The sequence below is a fragment of the Haliotis cracherodii genome, unplaced genomic scaffold (assembly GCF_022045235.1).
Source record: "Haliotis cracherodii isolate W230 unplaced genomic scaffold, xgHalCrac1.p SCAF_11, whole genome shotgun sequence".
NCBI classification, from domain to species: domain Eukaryota; kingdom Metazoa; phylum Mollusca; class Gastropoda; order Lepetellida; family Haliotidae; genus Haliotis; species Haliotis cracherodii.
The window spans coordinates 20501-44916 of NW_027266266.1; the positions used below are offsets into that span (position 1 = coordinate 20501).

At 44.3% G+C, this 24416-nt stretch overlaps 1 protein-coding gene across 1 annotated transcript in view; it reads right to left on the bottom strand.

The window, feature by feature from the left end:
• LOC139455162 (uncharacterized) overlaps positions 1-22747 on the bottom strand; it is a 31719-nt gene extending 8972 nt beyond the window's left edge. Inside the window, exon 1 of the mRNA XM_071236714.1 lies at positions 21521-22747. Within this exon, the coding sequence (XP_071092815.1) occupies positions 21521-22362 (842 nt within the window). The 5' untranslated portion in view covers positions 22363-22747. The remainder of the gene's footprint in view (positions 1-21520) is intronic.
• Between the last annotated feature and the right edge of the window lie 1669 nt (positions 22748-24416).

Sequence of the window (24416 nt, forward strand, 5' to 3'; positions counted from 1 at the left end):
GGAAGGCAGGGTTTGGTTCCTCGCATATGTACAATGTGTGAAGCCCTCTTCTTGTGTCCTTCGTTATATTACTTAAATATTGCCGATTAAATAGGTACCGGGGAAGTGTGACACTATATACGTCGTTAACGTGAGGTACCGGGTGAGTGTGACACTGTATACGTCGTTAACGTGAGGTACCGGGGAAGTGTGACACTATATACGTCGTTAACGTGAGGTACCGGGGAAGTGTGACACTATATACGTCGTTAACGTGAGGTACCGGGGAAGTGTGACACTATATACGTCATTAACGTGAGGTACCGGGTGAGTGTGACACTATATACGTCGTTAACGTGAGGTACCGGGGAAGTGTGACACTGTATACGTCGTTAACGTGAGGTACCGGGTGAGTGTGACACTATATACGTCATTAACGTAAGGGACCGGCTAGTGTGACACTGTATACGTCATTAACGTGAGGGACCGGCTAGTGTGACACTGTATACGTCGTTAACGTGAGGTGCCCAAATAGTGTGACACTATATACGTCGTTAACGTGAGGTACCGGGGAAGCGTGACACTATATACGTCATTAACGTAAGGGACCGGCTAGTGTGACACTGTATACGTCATTAACGTAAGGGACCGGCTAGTGTGACACTATATACGTCATTAACGTAAGGGACCGGCTAGTGTGACACTGTATACGTCATTAACGCGAGGTACCGGGGAAGCGTGACACTATATACGTCGTTAACGTGAGGTACCGGGTGAGTGTGACACTGTATACGTCGTTAACGTGAGGTGCCCAACTAGTGTGACACTATATACGTCATTAACGCGAGGTACCGGGTGAGTGTGACACTATATACATCATTGGGGTGGAGCCGAGAAAGCGACATTAATGAGTGTGACACTATATACGTCGTAAACGTGAGGTACCCGTTCAGTGAGTGAGTGAGTGAGTTTTTTTACGCCGTTTTTAGCAATATTCCCACAATAACACATCGGGGGACACAAGAAATGGTCTTCACATATTGTGCCCATGTGGGGAATCGTACCCGGGTCTTCTGCGTGATGAGTGAACACCTTAACCACTAGGCTACCCCACCACACCTCAGCTTTTGTGATTTAGGTGAAGGGCAGGTAGAAGCAGTGCAAAAGCCACTCGCACCCACCCACTCACTCACTCACTTTCCGACCCCATTCCCCCACCCCCACGAGGTCATGCACACAAGGCAAACAATCATCTCTCCGCGATTCAGTTTAAATAGTCTTAAAAGGCCCACACCTCACAACTAGTGTCAGTCCTGCCCGCAGAGTGTGTTATTAATATCAACACGCTGTGTCGTTATTTCCCGTTATAGTTATAAGGCTAAAGCCTTAGATCCTGAATGTCCCTCGTCTTATAAAGGCTGAAAAACACCAACACATATTAAACGCGTAATACGTCACTTACATAAATGATTTGTGGGAATAAGAGTAATAACATGATAAACTCCAGATTCTGCTAAACCTATAGGATGTCCAATTACCTGCTGTGAGCCAACACATGTCTCCACTTGAAGACCGTGCTCTGACCACCACGACATCATCACTATTCCTACACACTTCAGATATCTATATAATCATAAACTGTCATAGTACATATATACACTTATACTGTAACGATCTACATACACATATACTGTCCCTCTCCATATACACGTATACTGTCTCTGTCCATATACACGTATACTGTCACTCTCCATATACACGTATACTGTCCCTCTCCATATACACGTATACTGTCTCTGTCCATATACACGTATACTGTCACTCTCCATATACACGTATACTGTCCCTCTCCATATACACGTATACTGTCCCTCTCCATATACACGTATACTGTCTCTGTCCATATACACGTATACTGTCACTCTCCATATACACGTATACTGTCCCTGTCCATATACACGTATACTGTCCCTCTCCATAAACACGTATACTGTCCCTCTCCATATACACGTATACTGTCCCTCTCCATATACACGTATACTGTCACTCTCCATATACACGTATACTGTCCCTCTCCATAAACACGTATACTGTCCCTGTCCATATACACGTATACTGTGACGTATACTGTCTTTTATAGTATCATTATGCTCACGCCACGCCCAATATGTTCTGCTCACCTTATATGATACTGTATACGGCAAGACACCATAACTAATATTACTTTGCCTCAAAGTCAGATTGACCAATCAAACCCACAAGAGCCCGTATACCGTCAGTAAAAATTAAAGATGGCAGACCTGATGTGAGACCGTATACCGCCAGTAACAGCCATTTTTGAGTTTGCAACACCCACCCATATTTCACAAGAAAATTCTGAAAAAAAATTCGTTATTCGACACTGTGTGATAGTTGTATTTGTATACTGTCACGGTCAATATACTCGTATACTACAACAGTCATTAGACTCGTATACTGTCAGAGTATGTATACTCTTATACTGTGACTGTCTATATACTCGTATACTGTCACGGTCCATATCCTCGTATTCTGTTACGGTCAATATAGTTGTTTGCTGTTACGGTCCATATACTTGTATACTGTCACGATCGATATATCCGTATACTGTTAGTCTCTTTACTCGTATACTTGCAGATAATACTATACATTCTGTGCCAAACATACGTTGTCTTTAAAAGTGGCAGAAAAGTTCAATACCAATCAATGAAGACTATGCATTGTGGAAGCTGTCATTTGATCGGCAGCAACCAGCCCCAGGAAAACCTACATGACATACGATTTCCGTTTGAGAAAAAGTTACGATGAATTAATCAATTTGGAATGTGTAACATTACCTTTCACAAGGGGAATACATATTGTGTACACTGTTGATGGTTGGTGTATGATAAGAGGGACGTTGTTCCCCGAACGTCATTGACGCCATTGTGCGGACTCGTGAATACAACGCTGTCTCACAGAGACACATTCACTACGACGTGCGAATGGAGATTTCTCCCGGTCTACAGGTCACTCTGAGACTACGTGGGTGGTTTAGGGAAGGATTATCCCGTCTTCGATATAACAAACACTCATCTGTACGTTCATGTTTGCATGTTTTAACATCTGACCTAACGTAACAATTACCTCCCCTTGTAGGGCTAATTACGCCTGGGCCGAGTCGCGGAGTGCCAACATGTGTTTACAAAGGCTAGGACAAACACAAATTCATAACTGACAATGTTTCTTTACATAATATCGGTTATTGTAATATTGCTACAATTACCATTGTCATATTATAAACATCGTCCTCAACTTTAATTCCCATCACGCTTCTCCTGTTGGCGGTGAGCTCGCCACCGGAAAAGCTTAAAGGTTTCATGGACAAAAACTGAAAGGCGCTATTGTTAAAGAAACTGACTGAACACATATCCCTGCAGTCAAACTAAAGGTTATATTTAGGCGGAAACAACAAACGACGATGAAATGCACAACATTACGACAGTGACGCCGATCTGTGCGCTATCACACGACACTTGCTAAACACACCATCACAAAACACCCTGTGTGTGTAGTGCTCTGGATCTTTTATCAATATCTGGCTGTACAGTAAACAAGGCTCTTGTATCAATACCTGGCTATACAATGTACAAGACTCATGTATCCATACCTGGATGTACAGTTTACAAGGTTATTGTATCAATACCTGGCTATACAATACACAGGACTCTTGTATCCATACCTAGCTATACAATACACAGGACTCTTGTATCCATACCTGGCTATACAACACACAAGGCTCTTGTATCCATACCTGGATGTACAGTTTACAAGGTTCTTGTATCAATACCTGGCTATACAACACACAAGGCTCTTGTATCCATACCTGGATGTACAGTTTACAAGGCTCTTGTATCAATACCTGGCTATACAACACACAAGGCTCTTGTATCCATACCTGGATGTACAGTTTACAAGGTTCTTGTATCAATACCTGGCTATACAACACACAAGGCTCTTGTATCCATACCTAGCTATACAATACACAGGACTCGTGTATCCATACCTGGCTATACAATACACAGGACTCGTGTATCCATACCTAACTATACAATACACAGGACTCTTGTATCCATACCTGGCTATACAATACACAGGACTCTTGTATCCATACCTGGCTATACAATATACAGGACACGTATATCCATACCTAGCTATACAAGACACAGGACTCTTGTATCCATACCTGGCTATACAATACACAGGACTCGTGTATCCATACCTGGCTATACAATATACAGGACACGTATATCCATACCTAGCTATACAATACACAGGACTCTTGTATCCATACCTGGCTATACAATACACAGGACTCTTGTATTCATACCTGGCTATACAATACACAGGACTCGTGTATCCATACCTAGCTATACAATACACAGGACTCTTGTATCCATACCTGGCTATACAATATACAGGACACGTATATCCATACCTAGCTATACAATACACAGGACTCTTGTATCCATACCTGGCTATACAATACACAGGACTCGTGTATCCATACCTAGCTATACGATACACAGGACTCTTGTATTCATACCTGGCTATACAATACACAGGACTCTTGTATCCATACCTGGCTATACAATACACAGGACTCTTGTATCCATGCCTGGCTATACAATACACAGGACTCTTGTAGCCATATCTGGCTATACAATATAGAGGACTCTTGTATCCATGCCTGTCTATACAATATAAAAGACTCTTGTATCCATGCCTGTCTATACAATATACAGGACTCTTGTAGCCATGCCTGTCTAGTGTATCCATGCCTGTCTATACAATATACAAGAGTCTTGTATCCATGCCTGTCTATACAATATACAAGAGTCTTGCATCCATGCCTGTCTATACAATATACAAGACTCTTGTATCCATGCCTGTCTATACAATATACAAGACTCTTGTATCCATGCCTGTCTATACAATATACAAGAGTCTTGTATCCATGCCTTTCCATACAATATACAAGAGTCTTGTATCCATGCCTGTCTATACAATATACAAGAGTCTTGTATCCATGCCTATCTATACAATATACAAGACTTTTGTATCCATGCCTGTCTATACAATATACAAGAGTCTTGTATCTGTACCTGGCTGTACATCAAAAGCGACGGCGCTCATAATTTCTTTATGGTTGAATATTTGACCTGAGACGCAGGGGTCAGCCAATTGAAGTATTATAGCTTGGCTAGCTGATTCAAACAGTTTGGGCAGTCAATGGATTTAGGAGCTATCTATCCATTCCGGAAACCTCCTAACAAGTGTTGTGATGTCGCTCCACAATACCATACCCACCACTCATGACCAACTTCTTTAAGACCGACATAAGGAGGTTATAAATTGACTTGTTTGAAAAGCCTGTCTGGTAAATGTAATGGAAATAGGGCCTGAATGGGGTATCTCGAGGGGTTAACGGCCACCCATGCAAACAGAGACACCAGGCCCTGAGATGAACACCGACCATTCGTGCTGGGATACTTCCCTACCCCCGGCCATTCATCTGCCTCCCCCCTCCCCTCTCGCACTCCCCGTACTCTTAATTTCCGACTTCCCCATTAACACATTAACAACCTAAAACATTTTTCCATCTAACATCTCCACCACTCCTCTCCCCTTGTACTTCATCTCCCATCCTTCCCCTTCCCTACCCCTTCCCTACCCCCACCTATCGCCAACTCGCCATGCACCCCCTCAAGGGCTCCTCTGACTACCCGTGTCGCCCCAGTCAAGGGCTCCGCTCACTACCCGTGTCGCCCCAGTCAAGGGCTCCGCTCACTACCCGTATCGCCCCAGTCAAGGGCTCCGCTCACTACCCGTGTCGCCCCAGCCAGGGGTACAGTACTGCTGTTTGCCTATATGAGTGGAGTGGCCATCAGCTGAAGTGTCGACGGGATTGGATGAATTGAGCGGCCTAATCTGCACTTAATTAGATTGATGGCTGACTGTGAGATTAACCTTTCCTTGTCCCTTTGTGAATCGATGTTGTGGAACGTCCAGACGTGTGTCACCCGACCCACACCAACCTTAGCGACGGCACCACTGTTGTGTGAACTACGGGAACGACGGCACCACTGTTGTGTGAACTACGGGAACGACGGCACCACTGTTGTGTGAACTACGGGAACGACGGCACCACTGTTGTGTGAACTACGGGAACGACGGCACCACTGTTGTGTGAACTGCGGGAACGACGGCACCACTGTTGTGTGAACTGCGGGAACTACGGCACCACTGTTGTGTGAACTACGGGAACGACGGCACCACTGTTGTGTGAACTGCGGGAACGACGGCACCACTGTTGTGTGAACTGCGGGAACGACGGCACCACTGTTGTGTGAACTACAGGAACGACGACACAACTGCAAGCTCATCACAAATACCCCTGTCTCACCTACTATATCATGTTGTTCAATGATATTCTCACCACATTTAGTTTTTATGGCTACCAAATAAACACATGCCTGCTTTGGCTTGGACCAGAAACAAGTATCTATAATCAAGGTCTAAGGGAGGGCTGATAACAACAACACAGTGAGAGCCGCCACCCTTTACCTCCTCTCCCCCTCCCCCTCTCCCCCCTCCCCCACCCCCTTCACCCACGCACTCCACTTATCCAGTAAATCACATCTCAACATGCCTCGGCCATAAAAAGTTCACTGAGCCATCCGTAATGTCCATTTCGTCTATTAATTTTCTCTACCAAGCTGAAATTGAAGAGGCTAAGCTCCCAGGACTCAATAGAACACATCAAACAGAAGTGGTGTGATCAGCTGTCCAGTCTGGTGTCCGGCGGTCAACTGCCCACTGTATTCACACCTGACCCCTGCGCTGCCATTTTTCCCGTCGTTTCAAACAGCGTGGGTCCATTGAAGTCAGACATTGGTCTGAGCCAGGGAGAAGGCCGTCGACCCCACCTCTTGCTGTGTTCTGCTTCAAGGCGTGTTAGCAGTTCGTGTTTTACTTCAAGACTCTGCATAGACTGGTGGGTTAATGTCACACCCTCCTGTTTAATCGCAGTGTTAGTTGAAAATCTGTATGTGACATCGCATATTCCAGGTTTATTTAAGAGCCATAGAGAAATAGAGAATCTCACCCGAGTGTCTTTTGATATCAAATATATCAAGACGAGTTGATCAACGAGTGTTGATATATTTGACATCAAAAGAAATGAGGGTGAGATTTTATTATCATCCAACATCATTCTTCCAACTTTTTTTCAGTTTGTAGACAGTAATAAGCAGTGATAAGTGTAAAAAGTGCTGCTAACAGCTTCAGTAGCAGAGCCATTAGTGATGTCATTTTATAGTGACGCCATGGCAACAATGACGTCCCAATGGTCTGCAAAGCATTGTGATGCAATGTAGATATCGCTTGTCCTCACCCTAGCGATATCTCCTGTGGGAGCCAGTTTTGGATGATAAATGCAAGTTATCTTTCCCCTACTCCCTTCTAGTGATAACCTGCTGCCGGGTACATACTTAATTACAGGTGACACATGTACATGCATCCAGGTGAGTCTGGTCCAGTGATGACACCATGACGTTCAAATTACCTGTCCTCCTACCCCTGCATTCTCGCGTATCCTTGGTAACTTTCAAGTGTTCAAAGCCGCCATTCCTGTCAATCAAGTTAGTGCATTTTCATCAAGAATTGTTTGGTGAACGATCTTAAAAAGTCTGGTAAACACATATTGCGGATGACAATCGTGAGAAGGAAAACAGTCACGGATGTATCAAACAATTGGTGGTAATTGCCTCGTTGAACGTTTATAACTCTGTGGAAATCAAAACAAATGATTATTTCTTTCCGCCTCCTGCTCGAGAAAAATGGCGCATCTCGAGTCATGGATCTATGACGTCACATGTGATACGTTCATGAGCGTCGGTTCACACAACATACCAGTGTGTTCGTTTGTGCATCAAACCAATCTAATATCTCTTGAATATGAATAATTCTTCAAATATTAACCAACATATGGTGTTCGCGTTTCTTTTGTCGATGAGTATATATCAGAAGACACGGGACAGAGGGATTCACTATTGCTCCGCATTGGACATCTAGTCGCTGATGAAACACCGCTCTCCCGCCGCCACGTTCGCCCTAAGACGCCGCCTTTTCACGTCACGTCACGTAACACAGCGTTGGACATCTAGTAACTCACTGATCAAACACCGCTCTCCCGCCGCCACGTTCGTCCTACGAGGACGCCATTTCACGTCACGTCACGTAACACAGCGTTGGACATTTAGTAACTCACTGATCAAACACCGCTCTCCCGCCGCCACGTTCGTTCTACGACGACGCCATTTCAGGTCACGTCACCTCGCCCCATGGCGATGATATTCACGTCAGCTGCAATGTGTGTGGAATGCTTTGAGTACTGCCACCAACTCTGCCACTCGGTGTCGTGGCTTGCAGTCGCTGCAGTCTGCTGACATGAGTCTCAACTTACACGACGAAAAACACGTCAATAATCAGCGGGGTTAGCTCGGCTCACAATGCACTCATAGAATATTTGTGTCAAGTGATTAAATTGAACCAAATTTCTAAAAGAATAATAGACTTAATTAAACCTTGCTTATCGCTGCAGGGGATTATAGATAATGACACCTGTATTGATAATAAATTGTATCTTATTTAACCCTAAAGTATCCCTTTTAGTGGTGTTTTGGTTCGACGAGAACGTATTTCTTCTCTTAACGTAGGGGTGCAGGCAATTAAAGGGAACAACCCGTCAGTTAGGCCTGTTCACGAATACTTAATGTTTATCATACGGGAGCAGGTCCTAACGGCTTAAAGTCATGACGGCCACAGAAAAATGTCAAAACGGCCACAAAAATTCATACCGGCCACACAGAAAACAAAGTAGACAAACTCAAGGATCACATTAATTGTATTATAATATTATACCTTGTATAACAGCTACAACATCATATGCACACAGATGTTAATTCAGCACTAATTCAGCACTACACAAGTGATTACACAGTTCAGTATGACAGTCCAATATCACATAATAAACCCTTGGTCTAATTAAATAATCAGAGAGTAATTGGGAGATTAACTGAACACACAGCCTTAACAGGAGTTCACATTAATTGCTAAAATCACATACCCTAGCTCTAGCTTGCATTGATGTCAGCAAAGTAGACACGATTTATGGATAACAACTTCTTTAATACTGAAGTTGGTGTCTAGTAATTGTGTCTACTTTGTCATCCGTCAACTTCTAAGTAATGCCTATCATACAATTCACTGATGTCAGCGTCCCTGTCTCACCAGCAAGGCAATGGGGAATTGATCCATTACTGAAGGTGTTTTTGTTCAATGGATTTGTTTTAGGTTAGGTTGGAATGTATGCAGGCCTACCATCTGTACTACCATCTAGAACATGTTTACATTTTCCCAGCAAATAGGATCCGTGAAGATCCGGGGTAGAATAGGTCTTCAGCAACCCATGCTTGCCGTAAAAGGCGACTATGCTTGTGGTAAGAGGCGACTAACGGGACCGGGTGGTCAGGCTCGCTAACTTGGTTGATGCATGTCATCATATCCCAATTGCGTTGATCATGATTTCAATCACTAGATTGTCTGGTCCAGACTCGATTTTTTAAAGGCCGTCGTCATATAGCTAGAATATTGCTGAGCGCGGCTTTAAACAACAAACCTAAACCCAGCAAATAGCAACACGACCCGTTATGTGGAGGGGAATTTATGGATATCAACTTCTTTAGTATGAGGAACACAACGTTTCGGTGTATGTACTTACTCCTTCATCGGGTGAATGAAGGAGTAAGTATATACTACGAAACGTTGTTTTCCTAATAATAAAGTAGTCGACATCCATACTTTCTCTTCCATATGTGTATCCTTACAAATGCCTTTCAAAGAAGTACCCCTTATTAATGTATCCCTACCTCCAAAATGCCAATAGATAGCATGGTATGACAGTTAACGTATCGGGCATATTGTACTGAGTGCAACTACGAAGGGTGTATACAACAAGCATGGGTTGCTGAAGACCTATTCTCTACTCGGATCTCGAACTCTCATGGTGGCCATTGTAATCCCGACGGTGTTCAATTGTGTTGAGATCAGGGGTTTTAAATAATTTTAAGAAATGGATTTTGAATCAGGAGATATGTATAATTAATGGTTATGTGTGTACATGGTGGGGGTACGGTAGAGAATGGCCATACCATCAGAGGCTCAAAAGAAATGGAAAAGGCCAAGCCAGACAATCTGAGCGATGCTCTCGAGATAGAGATCACAATACCCCTTGGGTTGAGACAACAACGCTCTTCTGATTGAGACAGCAATACTCTTGAGATTGAGATATAGGTATGTACATAATACACTGTTCAACAACGTGAGACAGTGCGAAGCAGGCTTGTGTGTACTTAAGTGTACAACGTTTGAATTTCAAGTACTTCAACCTGATATATAATCGTCGAACCTTTTACACATTGTCAAAGACCGCACACTTAATTCGATGAATGATTACATTGAGATATATCCAGATTACAGTCATGGGTGACCGTGTGGGTGAAGGGGGTGACGCTACCCCCTCCACATGACGGTAACAGCAGACGACGGGAGGGGTACCATGGAAGCTGGTTTATAAATGCATTAAACTGAGATCCACGGGCTCTAATTAGATCTTATATGTCATCAGGATTAATAAGTCGGATGAGCAAACTGCTTATCGGTTGCTTGGGTGAGTCGAGGTGGGGGAGGGGGAGGGGGGGAGTGGAGGGGGGGGGGGGGGGGTAGACACGGTCTATATGTGTGATTGTCCATACGTAGAGTCGGTATCATGCCCGTTCACACGGTGCCTCTACAATAGAATATCGTATGTTTGAACTGTACCGTGTGCGAAATACGCATAACGTCGGAAAACGCACGTTAAACCCCAAACAGTAAGTAAGTTGAACAGTACGTTCGATACGTGTTCCAAGCACTGATATACATTGTATGTATTTACTCAGCTCCTCGTCTAGGGTTTGGTCTGACGATTGTGGACTGGGTTTTCATTTCGTTGCGATTGCGACTTTTACTGAAACACTTGGAACAAAACGAGAGGCGTTTCAGAAGAACAATACATGACAATGTAGCAATCTCCAGAAGGAGGCGATGACGTGACGTGTGGCTTTAGTCGACATAACTTCACAGGTGAAACTGCAGAAAATGAAATCATGTGACGAAACATCATGAGACTACATATGACATGACTACAGGTGACGAGATTACAGATGGCGTGATAAAAGGTGACAGGATTACAGATGACGAGGCTACAGGTGACGGATTACAGACGTGATTACAGGTGACGAGACTACCGATGACGTGATTACAGGTAACGAGATTATAGGTGACGAGACGACAGGTGACGGGATTACAGGTGACGGGGATACAGATGACGGATTACAGACGTGATTACAGGTGACGAGACTACAGGTGACGTGATTACAGGTAACGAGATTACAGGTGACGAGACTACAGGTGACGTGATTACAGGTAACGAGATAACAGACGAGACTACAAGTGACGCGACTACAGGTGGCGGGATTACAAGAGAAGGGTCTACAAGTGACGAAACTACAGATGGCGAGATTACAGGTAACGAGACTACACATGTGATGACATGTGACGAGACAATAGGTGACGTGATTACAGGTGAAGGGATTACAGGTGACGAGACTACAGATGACAAAGAAGTAGTAGAGGTACACTAAGATGCCGATGCAGCGAATGTTTATGGATTGATCGAAATAGAAGGTTAATTTTGAGGCCGACGTGGACAGACACACCTATACCGACAAACACCCCGACCCTTCACCTGACCAGGTGTAGGGTCAATATTTTCGCAAGATTTGTGCTTGGTCATCTTAAATCGTGATCATTATCATTGTTTGTTTATGGTCTCGCGTCTGTGCGGTCAGTCTTGGTTAGGGTAACGACACCTCTCCCGGGAAGCTTTAGTGTTTTGCCTTAAAATATTATCTTTCATCACGTGACTGAAAGAGGGTGTGATCGCGCACATTTATCTGCTCTACGCTTCCTGCTGGCTTTTGATGAACAGTAAGGTTCCATGTTTGAACTAATTTCGCATATTCTGTAATACGAATAGCACATTCAACAACGTGATAGCAATAATAGAAAAAAACTCGTTGAAAGACAACGATAGCAACAATAACATTCATTACTTTTGGTAGCGCTGAACCATTACTGAAGACCTATTCTATCCCGGGTCTTCACTCACACTCAACAACACACAACACAGAGGCACACTTCCACTGAAGACCTATTCTATCCCGGATCTTCACGGGTCGCCAGGGCGTAAACACAACACTCAAAAACATACAACACAGAGGCACACTTCCACAAATGATCTATCTGATTCTAAGAGCACATTTTTCCACCACACAAAACAGTAACACACTTTCATAGATGACCTATCTGATTCTAAGTGCGCGTGTTTCCACCACACAACACAGAAACACACGTGTTTCCATCACACAACACAGAAACACACGTGTTTCCACCACACAACACAGAAACACATGTGTTTCCACCACACAACACAGAAACAAACTTCCATAGATGACCTATCTAATTTTAAGTGCACGTGTTTCCACCACACAACACAGAAACACACGTTCATTGATGACCTATCTGATTCTAAGTGCACGTGTTTCCACCACACAACACAGAAACACACGTTCATTGATGACCTATCTGATTCTAAGTGCACGTGTTTCCACCACATAACACAGAAACACACGTTCATTGATGACCTATCTGATTCTAAGTGCACGTGTTTCCACCACACAACACAGAAACACACGTTCATTGATGACCTATCTGATTCTAAGTGCACGTGTTTCCACCACACAACACAGAAACACACTTTCCTTGATGACCTATCTGATCTTAAGTGCACGTGTTTCCACCACACAACTCGGATAAAACATGCGTTTTATGAAATTTACTAGACTACGTCTAGTCAGAAGAAAACAGTTAAATTATCTTAATAAAAATATAATAAAAAGGAGCCCAGAGACTCTCTTCGTTTTCAGAGACTAAACTGATACTGCAGTAATCTAGACTTGCTAAACATTATAGACTTGCATGGGCTGTATTGAATATATTTGTTTCTGGGTCTGTACAGACTACAAATCTGCATCTAAGACGGCGCAGCCATGCTGCTACACCAGCCTCCCCTGGGGATGAAGCAGCAGTGTCATCACAAGGCTTGTCATCGTTTATTGTACGTCCAGTCAGTCGAGAAATAAAGATCGTAAAAAGCTTCAACAGAGAAACTGCTTTGTGGGGCAGAACCATTCATAGTTTGTGTTTAACCCGTGACGTCATAAGTTTCTCGGCTGGCGAGTGAGGTGGCGAACAAAAGGAAGCGGGGCATCTGAACTGATTGCTGGCAATCAGGGGCCTGTCTCAATACCGCCGGCCTGACAAACACGGGTCTGACAAAAGGGGGGCGGTGAATAATTTTGAGTCAAATCGTCCGTTCTTTGAAGGCAGCTGTGGGTTCATCCAAGTTGAGACAGAATCTCATCGGGTTAATAAACTACACAATAAGTAACACCCAGGCCGAAAGCTTCCCGTTCGTGTAAAACCGAGAGTTTCATCAGGCCATTCTGGCCCCAGAGACTTCAATAACCCCTTTAAGCCGGTCGTGAAGATGTAGTCGTGAGTGAACATAGCACCTTTAATTTTTCACACCCTCTCAAAGGCTTCTAAATACTTGTATCATCGTGTATGCTTTAGTAGTCTGTCCCTTTTGAAAATCGAAATTGATAACCTTTGAGAACTTAACATATCTGTCTTTAGATGTATCATTCACGGGCACACATCGAACACTGAGTGAATGTTTCGGTAGCTGTCTATAGAAGGTGTCCGGTCGTCTATAGAAGGTGTCCGGTCGTCTATAGAAGGTGTCCGGTCATCTATAGAAGGTGTCCGGTCGTCTATAGAAGGTGTCCGGTCGTCTATAGAAGGTGTCCGGTCATCTATAGAAGGTGTCCGGTCGTCTGGGAAGGTGTCCGGTCGTCTATAGAAGGTGTCCGGTCGTCAAGAGAAGGTGTCCGGTCGTCTATAGAAGGTGTCCGGTCGTCTATAGAAGGTGTCCGGTCGTCTATAAAAGGTGTCCGGTCGTCTATAGAAAGTGTCCGGTCGTCTATAGAAGGTGTCCGGTTGTCTATAGAAGGTGTCCGGTCGTCTGGGAAGGTGTCCGGTCTTCTATAGAAGGTGTCCGGTCGTCTATAGAAGGTGTCCGGCCGTCTGGGAAGTTGTCCGGTCGTCTGGGAAGGTGTCCGGTCGTCTATAGAAGGTGTCCGGTCGTCTGGGAAGGTGTCCGGTCGTCTGGGAAGGTGTCCGGTCGTCTGGGAAGGTGTCTGGTCGTCTAGGAAGGTGTCCGGTCGTCTAGGGAAGGTGTCCGGTCGTCTATAGAAGGTGTCCGGTCGTCTAAAGAAAGTGTCCGGTCGTCTATAGAAGGTGTCCGGTCGTCAAGAGAAGGTGTCCGGTCGACTATAGAAGGTGTCCGGTAGTCTATAGAGGGTGTCCGGTCGTCTATAGAGAGTGCCCGGTCCTGTATGGAAGGTGTCCGGTCGTCTAGAGAAGGTGTCCGGTCGTCAATTGGTGTCCGGTCGTCGAGAGAAGGTGTCCGGTTGTTTATAGAATGTGACCGGTCGTCTACATGGGCGTCCGGTCGTCTAAAGAGGGCGTCCGGTCGTCTATAGAGGGTGTCCTATCGTCAGACGAGGGTGTCTACTTTGTCGACGCTTTCGTCTATTATACATACGTTCACTCGTATAAATCTAACTCAGAGAAGGATCTGCCTGACTTGATATATAAATATTGAAGAATGCAAATAAATCCTGTCCCACGCCCTGACGGACGTGTCGAACCAGGGCTGCCGGTAGTGAAGGTATAATCATACACTGTAGCTCACCTTGTGCCGACTCACGCTACAAGCATCATCATTCATTCACAATTCAAATGCTGTGCAACACACGGAAACGTTTACAATTCTCCCCACTGCCATGATTCATTCAACGATACAGAAGCATCCATTCAATCCCAGTAAGTTCTCAGGACACTTGATGACTCAGGGCCCGGAATGACTCAGGACCGACACATGGGAAGATGTGAATCTACATATGTGAAACTTGCTAAACACAATGGTTCAAATATGACTTACAAAAGTCTCCCCATGTCTATAATTATGATTTAAGTCCTGTTATTGATATGATCCATGCAACGGAGGGCGTTGTCAGCGCCCCCACAGCGGGTATAGTCGACACGCGTTATTTGACATGGCAGGATTAACGAAACACCCCGTTTCATCTTCGAGCAATGCAGCTGGTTAAGGGAGAGGTCAGCATTGTTGGGTTGTAGTATGTTTAGTGCAATAATGTATGTTATTATATATGTGTAAACAAAACTGAACACACGTGAGTGTTTAACAACACAAATGCACTCGGGTCTCCTCGGCAAAGCCGCCTTCGGTGCGTTCGAGCTGTAAGCAATTACCACCGGGACTACACGATCTAAGACCTCTGTTCAGTTAGTGGGCGAGATCTAAGACCTCTGTTCAATCAGTCAGCGGGACTCCACGATCAAAGACCTTTGTTCAGTTAGTGAGCGGGATCTAAGACCCCTGTTCAATCAGTCAGCGGGACTCCACGATCTTAGACCTCTGTTGAATCAGTCAGCGGGACTCCACGATCTAAGACCTCTGTTCAGTTAGTGAGCGGGATCTAAGGCCTCTGTTCAATCAGTCAGCGGGACTACACGATCAAAGACCTCTGTTCAGTTAGTGAGCGGGTTCTAAGACCTCTGTTCAATCAGTCAATTCGGACTCCACGATCTAAGACCTCTGTTCAATCAGTGGACGGTACTCCACGATCTTAGACCTCTGTTCAGTTAGTGAGGGGACTCCACGATCTAAGCCCTCTGTTCAGTTAATGAGTGGGATCTAAGGCCTGAGAGAGGGGACTCAACGATCTAGGACATCTGTTCAGTTAGTGAGCGGGATCTAAGACCTCTGTTCAATCAGTCAGCGGGACTCCACGATCTTAGACCTCTGTTCAGTTAGTGAGGGGACTCCACGATCTAAGCCCTCTGTTCAGTTAATGAGTGGGATCTAAGGCCTGAGAGAGGGGACTCAACGATCTAGGACATCTGTTCAGTTAGTGAGCGGGATCTAAGACCTCTGTTCAATCAGTCAGCGGGACTCCACGATCTAAGACCTCTGTTCAGTTAGTGAGGGGACTCCACGATCTAAGACCTCTGTTCAGTTAATGAGTGGGATCTAAGGCCTGAGAGAGGGGACGCCACGATCTAAGCCCTCTGTTAAGTAAGTTGATACACCTCCTTCAAGTGAAGGGTTAAGCAATGCTGTCTGTCACTGCCTGCTGTTTCATTTGTTTTCTATAAACCTCGTTTATTTTACCCACCATCTTGTTTATTCGTGCAGCGGTGTTAGGTCGTTCATTGTTAGAGACATGTTTGACGAGGCCAGCAATAACAACACTGCTACCTGGCATTCAATCAAAACAATAGGTCGGCACTTTATCAACAAGCAATAAGAAGTATATTGTTTGGCATCTTAGTGCTGTAGTCTACATTAGTCTGCATTAGTCTATATTAGCACTGTAGTCTACATTAGTCTGCATTAGCGCTGTAGTCTACATTAGTCTGCATTAGCGCTGTAGTCTAGATTAGTCTATATTAGCGCTGTAGTCTACAATAGTCTGCATTAGTCTATATTAGCGTTGTAGTCTACATAAGTCTGCATTAGCGCTGTAGTCTACATTAGTCTATATTAGCGCTGTAGTCTACATTAGTCTATATTAGCGCTGTAGTCTACATTAGTCTGCATTAGTCTTAATTAGCGTTGTAGTCTATATTAGTCTAATTTAGCGCTGTAGTCTACATTAGTCTGCATTAGCGCTGTAGTCTACATTAGTCTATATTAGCGCTGTAGTCTACATTAGTCTATATTAGCGTTGTAGTCTACAATAGTCTGCATTAGTCTATATTAGCGCTGTAGTCTACATTAGTCTGCATTAGCGCTGTAGTCTACATTAGTCTATATTAGCGTTGTAGTCTACATTTGTCTATATTAGCGCTGTAGTCTACAATAGTCTGCATTAGTCTATATTAGCGCTGTAGTCTACATTAGTCTACAATAGTCTATATTAGCGCTGTAGTCTACATTAGTCTACATTAGTCTACATTAGCGCTGTAGTCTACATTAGTCTGCATTAGTCTATATAAGCGTTTTAGTCTACATTATTCTACATTAGCGTTGTAGTCTACATTAGTCTGCATTAGTCTATATTAGCGCTGTAGTCTACATTAGTCTGCATTAGTCTATATTAGCGTTGTAGTCTACATTAGTCTACATTAGTCTACATTAGTCTGCATTAGCGCTGTAGTCTACATTAGTCTATATTAGCGCTGTAGTCTACATTAGTCTGCATTAGCGTTGTAGTCTACATTAGTCTGCATTAGTCTATATTAGCGCTGTAGTCTACATTAGTCTGCATTAGTCTATATTAACGCTGTAGTCTACATTAGTCTACATTAGTCTATATTAGCGCTGTAGTCGACATTAGCCTACATTAGTCTATATTAGCGCTGTCGTCTACATTAGTCTATATTAGCGTTGTAGTCTACATTAGTCTATATAAGCGCTGTAGTCTACATTAGTCTGCATTAGCGCTGTAGTCTACATTAGTCTACATTAGTCTGCATTAGCGTTGTAGTCTACATTAGTCTGCATTAGTCTATATTAGCGTTGTAGTCTACATTAGTCTATATTAGCGTTGTAGTCTACATTAGTCTGCATTAGTCTATATTAGCGCTGTAGTCTACATTAGTCTGCATTAGTCTGCATTAGCGTTGTAGTCTACATTAGTCTGCATTAGCGTTGTAGTCTACATTAGTCTACATTAGTCTATATTAGCGTTGTAGTCTACATTAGTCTGCATTAGCGCTGTAGTCTACATTAGTCTGCATTAGCGTTGTAGTCTACATTAGTCTACATTAGTCTATATTAGTCTACGTAAGTCTATATTAGCGCTGCAGTCTACATTAGTGTGTGTGTGTTGTAATAACGAGGTTCGCAGATTAGATAATGATGTGTTTGTGTGGCAGTGTCATTGGCGTGAGTTTGATATAAGATGTATTTTCACGCGTCAAACAAATTAATTCCAAGTACTCTTATCCTTCTGTACATACATAAAACATACACTGATTCATTTACAATACATTCAGTTAGCTCGGAAAAGCTGACAATCACTCCCACGGATCAGTGTCAGAGCAGCGACACCTGGATGCCCTTTTGTAAATTCGAGTCCTCATTAAACATTCCGACTATTAAAGTTCTGGATCAGCGGGATGTGACTGGCTCCTCAATAATTCATTAACCCTTTATCAACCAGCGTTACAGCGCTTGGGCTTGGGCCTGGCGTGTTGTGATCCCCACTCACTAACCGCGCTGCTTGAAGGAGCTGCCTGACACAACACCACGACACTGTCAAGAGCTGCCTGACACAACACCACGACACTGTCGAGAGCTGCCTGACACAACACCACGACACTGTCGAGAGCTGCCTGACACAACACCACGACACTGTCGAGAGCTGCCTGACACAACACCACGACACTGTCAACAGCTGCCTGACACAACACCACGACACTGTCAAGAGCTGCCTGACACAACCCCACGACACTGTCAAGAGCTTCCTGACACAACACCACGACACTGTCAATAGCTGCCTCACACAACCCCACGACAATGTCAAGAGCTGCCTGACACAACATCACGACACTGTCAACAGCTGCCTGACACAACACCACAACACTGTCAAGAGCTGCCTGACACAACACCACGACACTGTCAACAGCTGCCTGACACAACACCACAACACTGTCAAGAGCTGCCTGACACAACACCACGACACTGTCAACAGCTGCCTGACACAACACCACGACACTGTCAAGAGCTGCCTGACACAACCCCACGACACTGTCAAGAGCTTCCTGACACAACACCACGACACTGTCAATAGCTGCCTCACACAACCCCACGACAATGTCAAGAGCTGCCTGACACAACATCACGACACTGTCAAGAGCTGCCTGACACAACCCCACGACACTGTCAAGAGCTCTCTGACACAGCACCACAACACTGTCAAGAGCTGTCTGACTCAACACTACGACACTGTCAAGAGCTGCCTGACACAACACCACGACACTGTCAACAGCTGCCTAAGACAACACCACGACACTGTCAACAGCTGCTTGACACAACACCACGACACTGTCAAGAGCTGCCTGACACAACACCACGACACTGTCAACAGCTGCCTGACACAACACCACGACACTGTCAACAGCTGCCTGACACAACACCACGACACTGTCAAGAGCTGCCTGACACAACACCACGACACTGTCAAGAACTGTCAGAATAATGGACAGCTCCTGGCGAACGAAGTCAGGTGCAACAAAAACAAGCATTTCAGTCGGACGTGTGAGAGAAGTTATCCTGGGTGCCGTTGTACAAAACACCCTTAGCGCTAAGGTTACCTTATATCCTTTGGTTTTAACCTTAGGCGTTTACTAAGGTTGACCCCCTGCTGCATGAAACTACCTTACGCTAAGGTAGCCTTAGTTAAGGTGAACATTTAAGGTTGGTCCAACCAAACCTTAGCGTGGCTAAAGTTGATACTTCATTGAATTTCAACATGGCTACTTTCTTGTTGATGTGTGAGGAAACTGAGAGAAGTTTGAGGAAACAGCGTGTTTTCCGAGATCGCACTATGCAGCTTGAGACACTGGCAGACAGGGAACTAATATCGCGTTATCGACTCACGCTCGAAGCCATTTTCTGTCTCGTAGACAAAGTTCGTCGTCCGTACGCTATGACAGTGGAATCACAAGTTTTGTTAACACTGATATATGGGGAAGAAAGGGATTTCATTCTTAGTAAAGGTCGTTTTGAACAACGGCACCCTGGCCTCAAGGCGTAATCCTCCGCCTTGCTATAGCTTTTAACGCATATCCGTGTTTTATGTCATAGATTTAATTTATAGTGCTGCTCGGCGACCCGTTCATTCAGCCCGCACTGTCTCCCCTCGGCTATGTCAACAGTTAATGGGAATATGAGTGTTTCATACAACCTTAGTCGTGCGGCAAGTAGGATGTCTTGGTTTGTGACAGGATACATCAGTATCAGTGAATCATACAGTGAAATAAGTTTTTTAGGATTGTACGATAACGCACAAACTATTACACAATTAAACTCCGATAAGCCACGGATACGTGTAGAAGGTATGCACTCAGAACATGGACAAAACTCAGCGGGTTTTGTGATCATCTTCGCTTCTAAGGGATAGTTTATGACGTGGTAAATAAATAAATCAAGGATATAATGTGACTATTGGAGGTACCGATCTCTATCTGTATCTGAATTTGTCGACGAGTATTCAGTGACTGTATAGCGTTATATGACGGGGGAGGGCATCTAAATCAGTTCATGACGGACCAGCGGTGTAAGCCACGGCCTAATGTGATGGTTCGGACCTAGATGTAAGTTTCCCGGGCGTTATGAATGATTCTCGTTGTTACACTTTCGTTGAGTTTTTAAATATAAGAAATATGAATTAACCGGCCGTTTTTTGTATTCTGGCGCTGGGAGTTTCGTAAGAGGCCGAGTTTTATTTCTCACCTCTCTCAGACACGAACTATTCTTTCTCACAGTCACGAAAGGAGTCAAACAGAAATATTTCGGGAGATTTCGTCAATGATGAGGAATTGAGGAGGTAAAATCTCAGGGAGAATAATTTTTTTCCAGTATTTTTTAATGCAGATATTCTAATACTTTTTGGGTGGCGTGTAGATGTCAGTGTGTTACACATTGACATGTTCTTGTGGATAACAACTTCTGTTTTAACCCTGACAATTGTAATAAACAAGCGGCTTACCCACGAGAGCTTACTCTGGTACACAGTCTGGCTTACCGGCCTTGTACACAGTCTGGCTTACCCTTGTACACATACTGGTGTGACACAGTTTGATGAATGGCCTCACTCGGACACAGGATGTCTTGATCTATCCGTTATTATAATATGAATCGTATCTAAGCCGGCATGATGGAAACAAACACAGGCCTAAAATATGAACCTACTGTATACTGAATGACAGCGACCACAGAGCTGGTCAACTTATTTGCTCAACTAACACCTGAGTGGGTGAATATTGTTTCACGCCGCTTTTCGAAATATTCCAGAAATATCACGGCGAGGGACACCAGAAATGGGCTTCACATATTGTACTCATATGGGAAATTTAACCCGGGTCTTCGTCGTGACGAGTGAACTTTTTAACCACTTGGCTACCCCACCGCCCACTAACACGAGATAAACAAGAAACTCACCTGTTGTCGCAGTTGCAGTGGCTGAGCGTGTGAAACTTGTAGTTGAAGTAGTTGTACTTGTAGGAAAAGCGCTCGATAATGTGGGGGCAGCTGTCGTGTTTACGACAACAAGCATCGGTTTTACGGTCGTAGCCGAGGTCGTCGTAAGAGTCTGCGACATCGCCGTCGCCGCACCACTTCGTCCCTGGAAATATCAACCAGCCAGAAAACAGATCACGCTTAGAACGCACGTGCAGGTGGGATGTCACATTCTTCCTGGCACCAAATTTGGAAGAATTAGCAAATTTGTCTTTCCTTCTGTTGTGGACAGCCTCCCTCATCGCTTGTCGTTTCATATTGGAGACAAGTTGGTGACAGGCTTTGGCTTGAGAGTGTATATCCGTGTAGCCTCTGAACCGTCCCAGTTGGTCCGGTGTGTGGACTCGCTGCACGGCACCACCAGACTGTAGGGCGCTCGTGTTGGGGTACACTTGCATCACATTGGTAAAACTGCTTCGGGATAATATTTTCTTGGCTTGAGTAAAATCGCTGAGAAGACGTAAAACCATTTTTCTATTTTCCGTATATTCACAGTCCCGTAACCCCCCATGTTGAAACACCAGCTGCACAAGTCTCCGACCGTCAGTGATGCGACGCACAATTAAAACATCCGGTGTGTCCATAAATGCAGTTGTTTCCAAAATCAGAATCCGCTTGTAAGATATTCGTAATTCCCGATGTTGATTTTCATTTAAGTTTACACTTAAAAAATTCTTAGAAAATAAAGAATAATCACGTCTCCGCCCAGAGATATATCCGAGGAGAAATAGTAACAAGGCCACCCGTAATACACCCCGCTCCATCTTGCAAGTCTGTCAATCCCGACTTCACGTCTGCTACCCCTCGTGCAAAGTGTCGTCTGCTAGTCGGAAGGTGGTGACGTCATGTGGTGTTCCAAGTTCACGTGAAGTAAACCCGCTACCACAGGTAGTCGGACTTGACAATAGAGTCACGACAACAAATCCTATAGTCACCCACAAAGATTACAATAACATTCATTCACAACATTAAGCCCACTTTGATGTGCACCTTGTCCTTAAGAGCCCCTTAATGGTGGAAGAAAACACATTGCGTCAAATTTATGTCGATGGGCAAACTTTTTGCTCTTTGTATGAAACAGTGTCACCTGATAGGTGTAATGTCTCCATAATAAGCAAGCCCAGTTCGTTTCAGTTTGTCCACCCCGACGACTGGTTCACGGGGTATTACCGCGTTTCGCACCCCTGCTTCTATCCCTCCGTGTTCACTTTAACAAGTTACCGGGTGCAGCCCACTCAGCTGAAGCGCAGCGTTCAACCTCGCTCCACTCGCTCATTTACCCCTCTGAAAGGGCCTACCCCTCGGTCTGCTATTGTTCAGTTACAGCGCTGTGAGTCCGTTCACTTTCTCCCGTTCCAAACCAATTGGAGGTGGGGCAATTCTCCCGCCGGATTCGTTTGCGGTTTTCCGGAACCACTTTGGCGAGAAACCGCCCGATGGTATCAATGAACGGGGGAAAAAGTCTGAGAAAATATTTTCTCATTTCTGTAGCAAAATTAGACTCTGTAGGCAACGAAATTTATTTTACATTAACAGAAAACTATAACTATTTTACATCTAAACAGCACTAGTCTTCTCCAAGTGCTGACACATGGTCCGAGTTTGCAGACCTCCCGAGACCTAGATTGACCTCTGAGTCAAAGTGCTAACCCTTTCATCCCCGCGTAGCGTTCCATGAGAAAATATGCCTATATATTTTCTTATGCCCCGTAAATAAGAGACACTACAATAATCCGCGTTCCATGAATGGTGACTACACCTGTTAAACAGGTGAGCGTACATTTATTGTTGTCAAATATTATCTTTTAATAAAGGAGATGGAGGAGTGAATGCATTTAATGAATGATTTCCATGTGTTAGAGGATCATGTAGATCCATGTAGTCCGTGTAGGCCTGCCATTGTCTGCAGAACACAGAAGACGGGATCCAGTCAGAGCGTTAACGTTGGGCTTCATTGATCCCCAGACAGACAACTGTAGCGCGCCGTACAGAGTAACGCATCGCGTGCAACATGTGGTTCCACTTGAGGAACAGAGAAACGGACATGTGTACCATCACGTGTGTGTGTGTGTGTGTGTGTGTGTGTGTGTGTGTGTGTGTGTGTGTGTGTGTCTGTGTGTGTGTCTGTGTGTGTGTCTGTGTGTGTGTGTGATGTGAAGATGAGATGTATATAAGCATATTTATAGATGTATATGATATGCATGTCTGTGTGTGTCTTGGTGAACGTGTGTGTGTGTGTTTTTGTGTGTGTGCTTGCATTTGTGTTTGTGTTATAATTGTGTATGTCTGTGTGTGTCTTGGTGAACGTGTGTTTGTGTGAGTGTGTGTGTGCGCGCGCGCGTGTGTGTGTGTTCATGCATTTGTGTTATAATTTGTGTGTCTGTGTGTTGTGAACATGAGTATAATGTGTGTATTTGTATGTGTTTGTGTGTGTGTTTGTGTATATTTGTGTGTGTGCGTGTGTATTTGTGGGTGTTGATGAAAATAAGTACAATATGTGTGTGTGTGTGTGTGTGTTTGCGGCTGTATGCATAAGTATACTGTGTGTGTATGTGCTTGCGTGTGCGTGTGTGTCTGTGTGTTTGTGAACAAGTGTATGATGGATGTGTATGATGTGAAGATGTATATATACATAAGTATAATGTGTTTGTCTGTGTGAACGTGTGTATGATGTGTGTTTGCATGTGTGTGTATTTATGTGCGTGTCTGTGTTGTGCACATCTGCATCGAGTGTGTTTGTGTGTTTGTGTGTGATGTGTGTGTGTGTGTGTGTGTGTGTGATGTGTGTGATGTGTGTGTGTGTGTGTGTGTGTGTGTG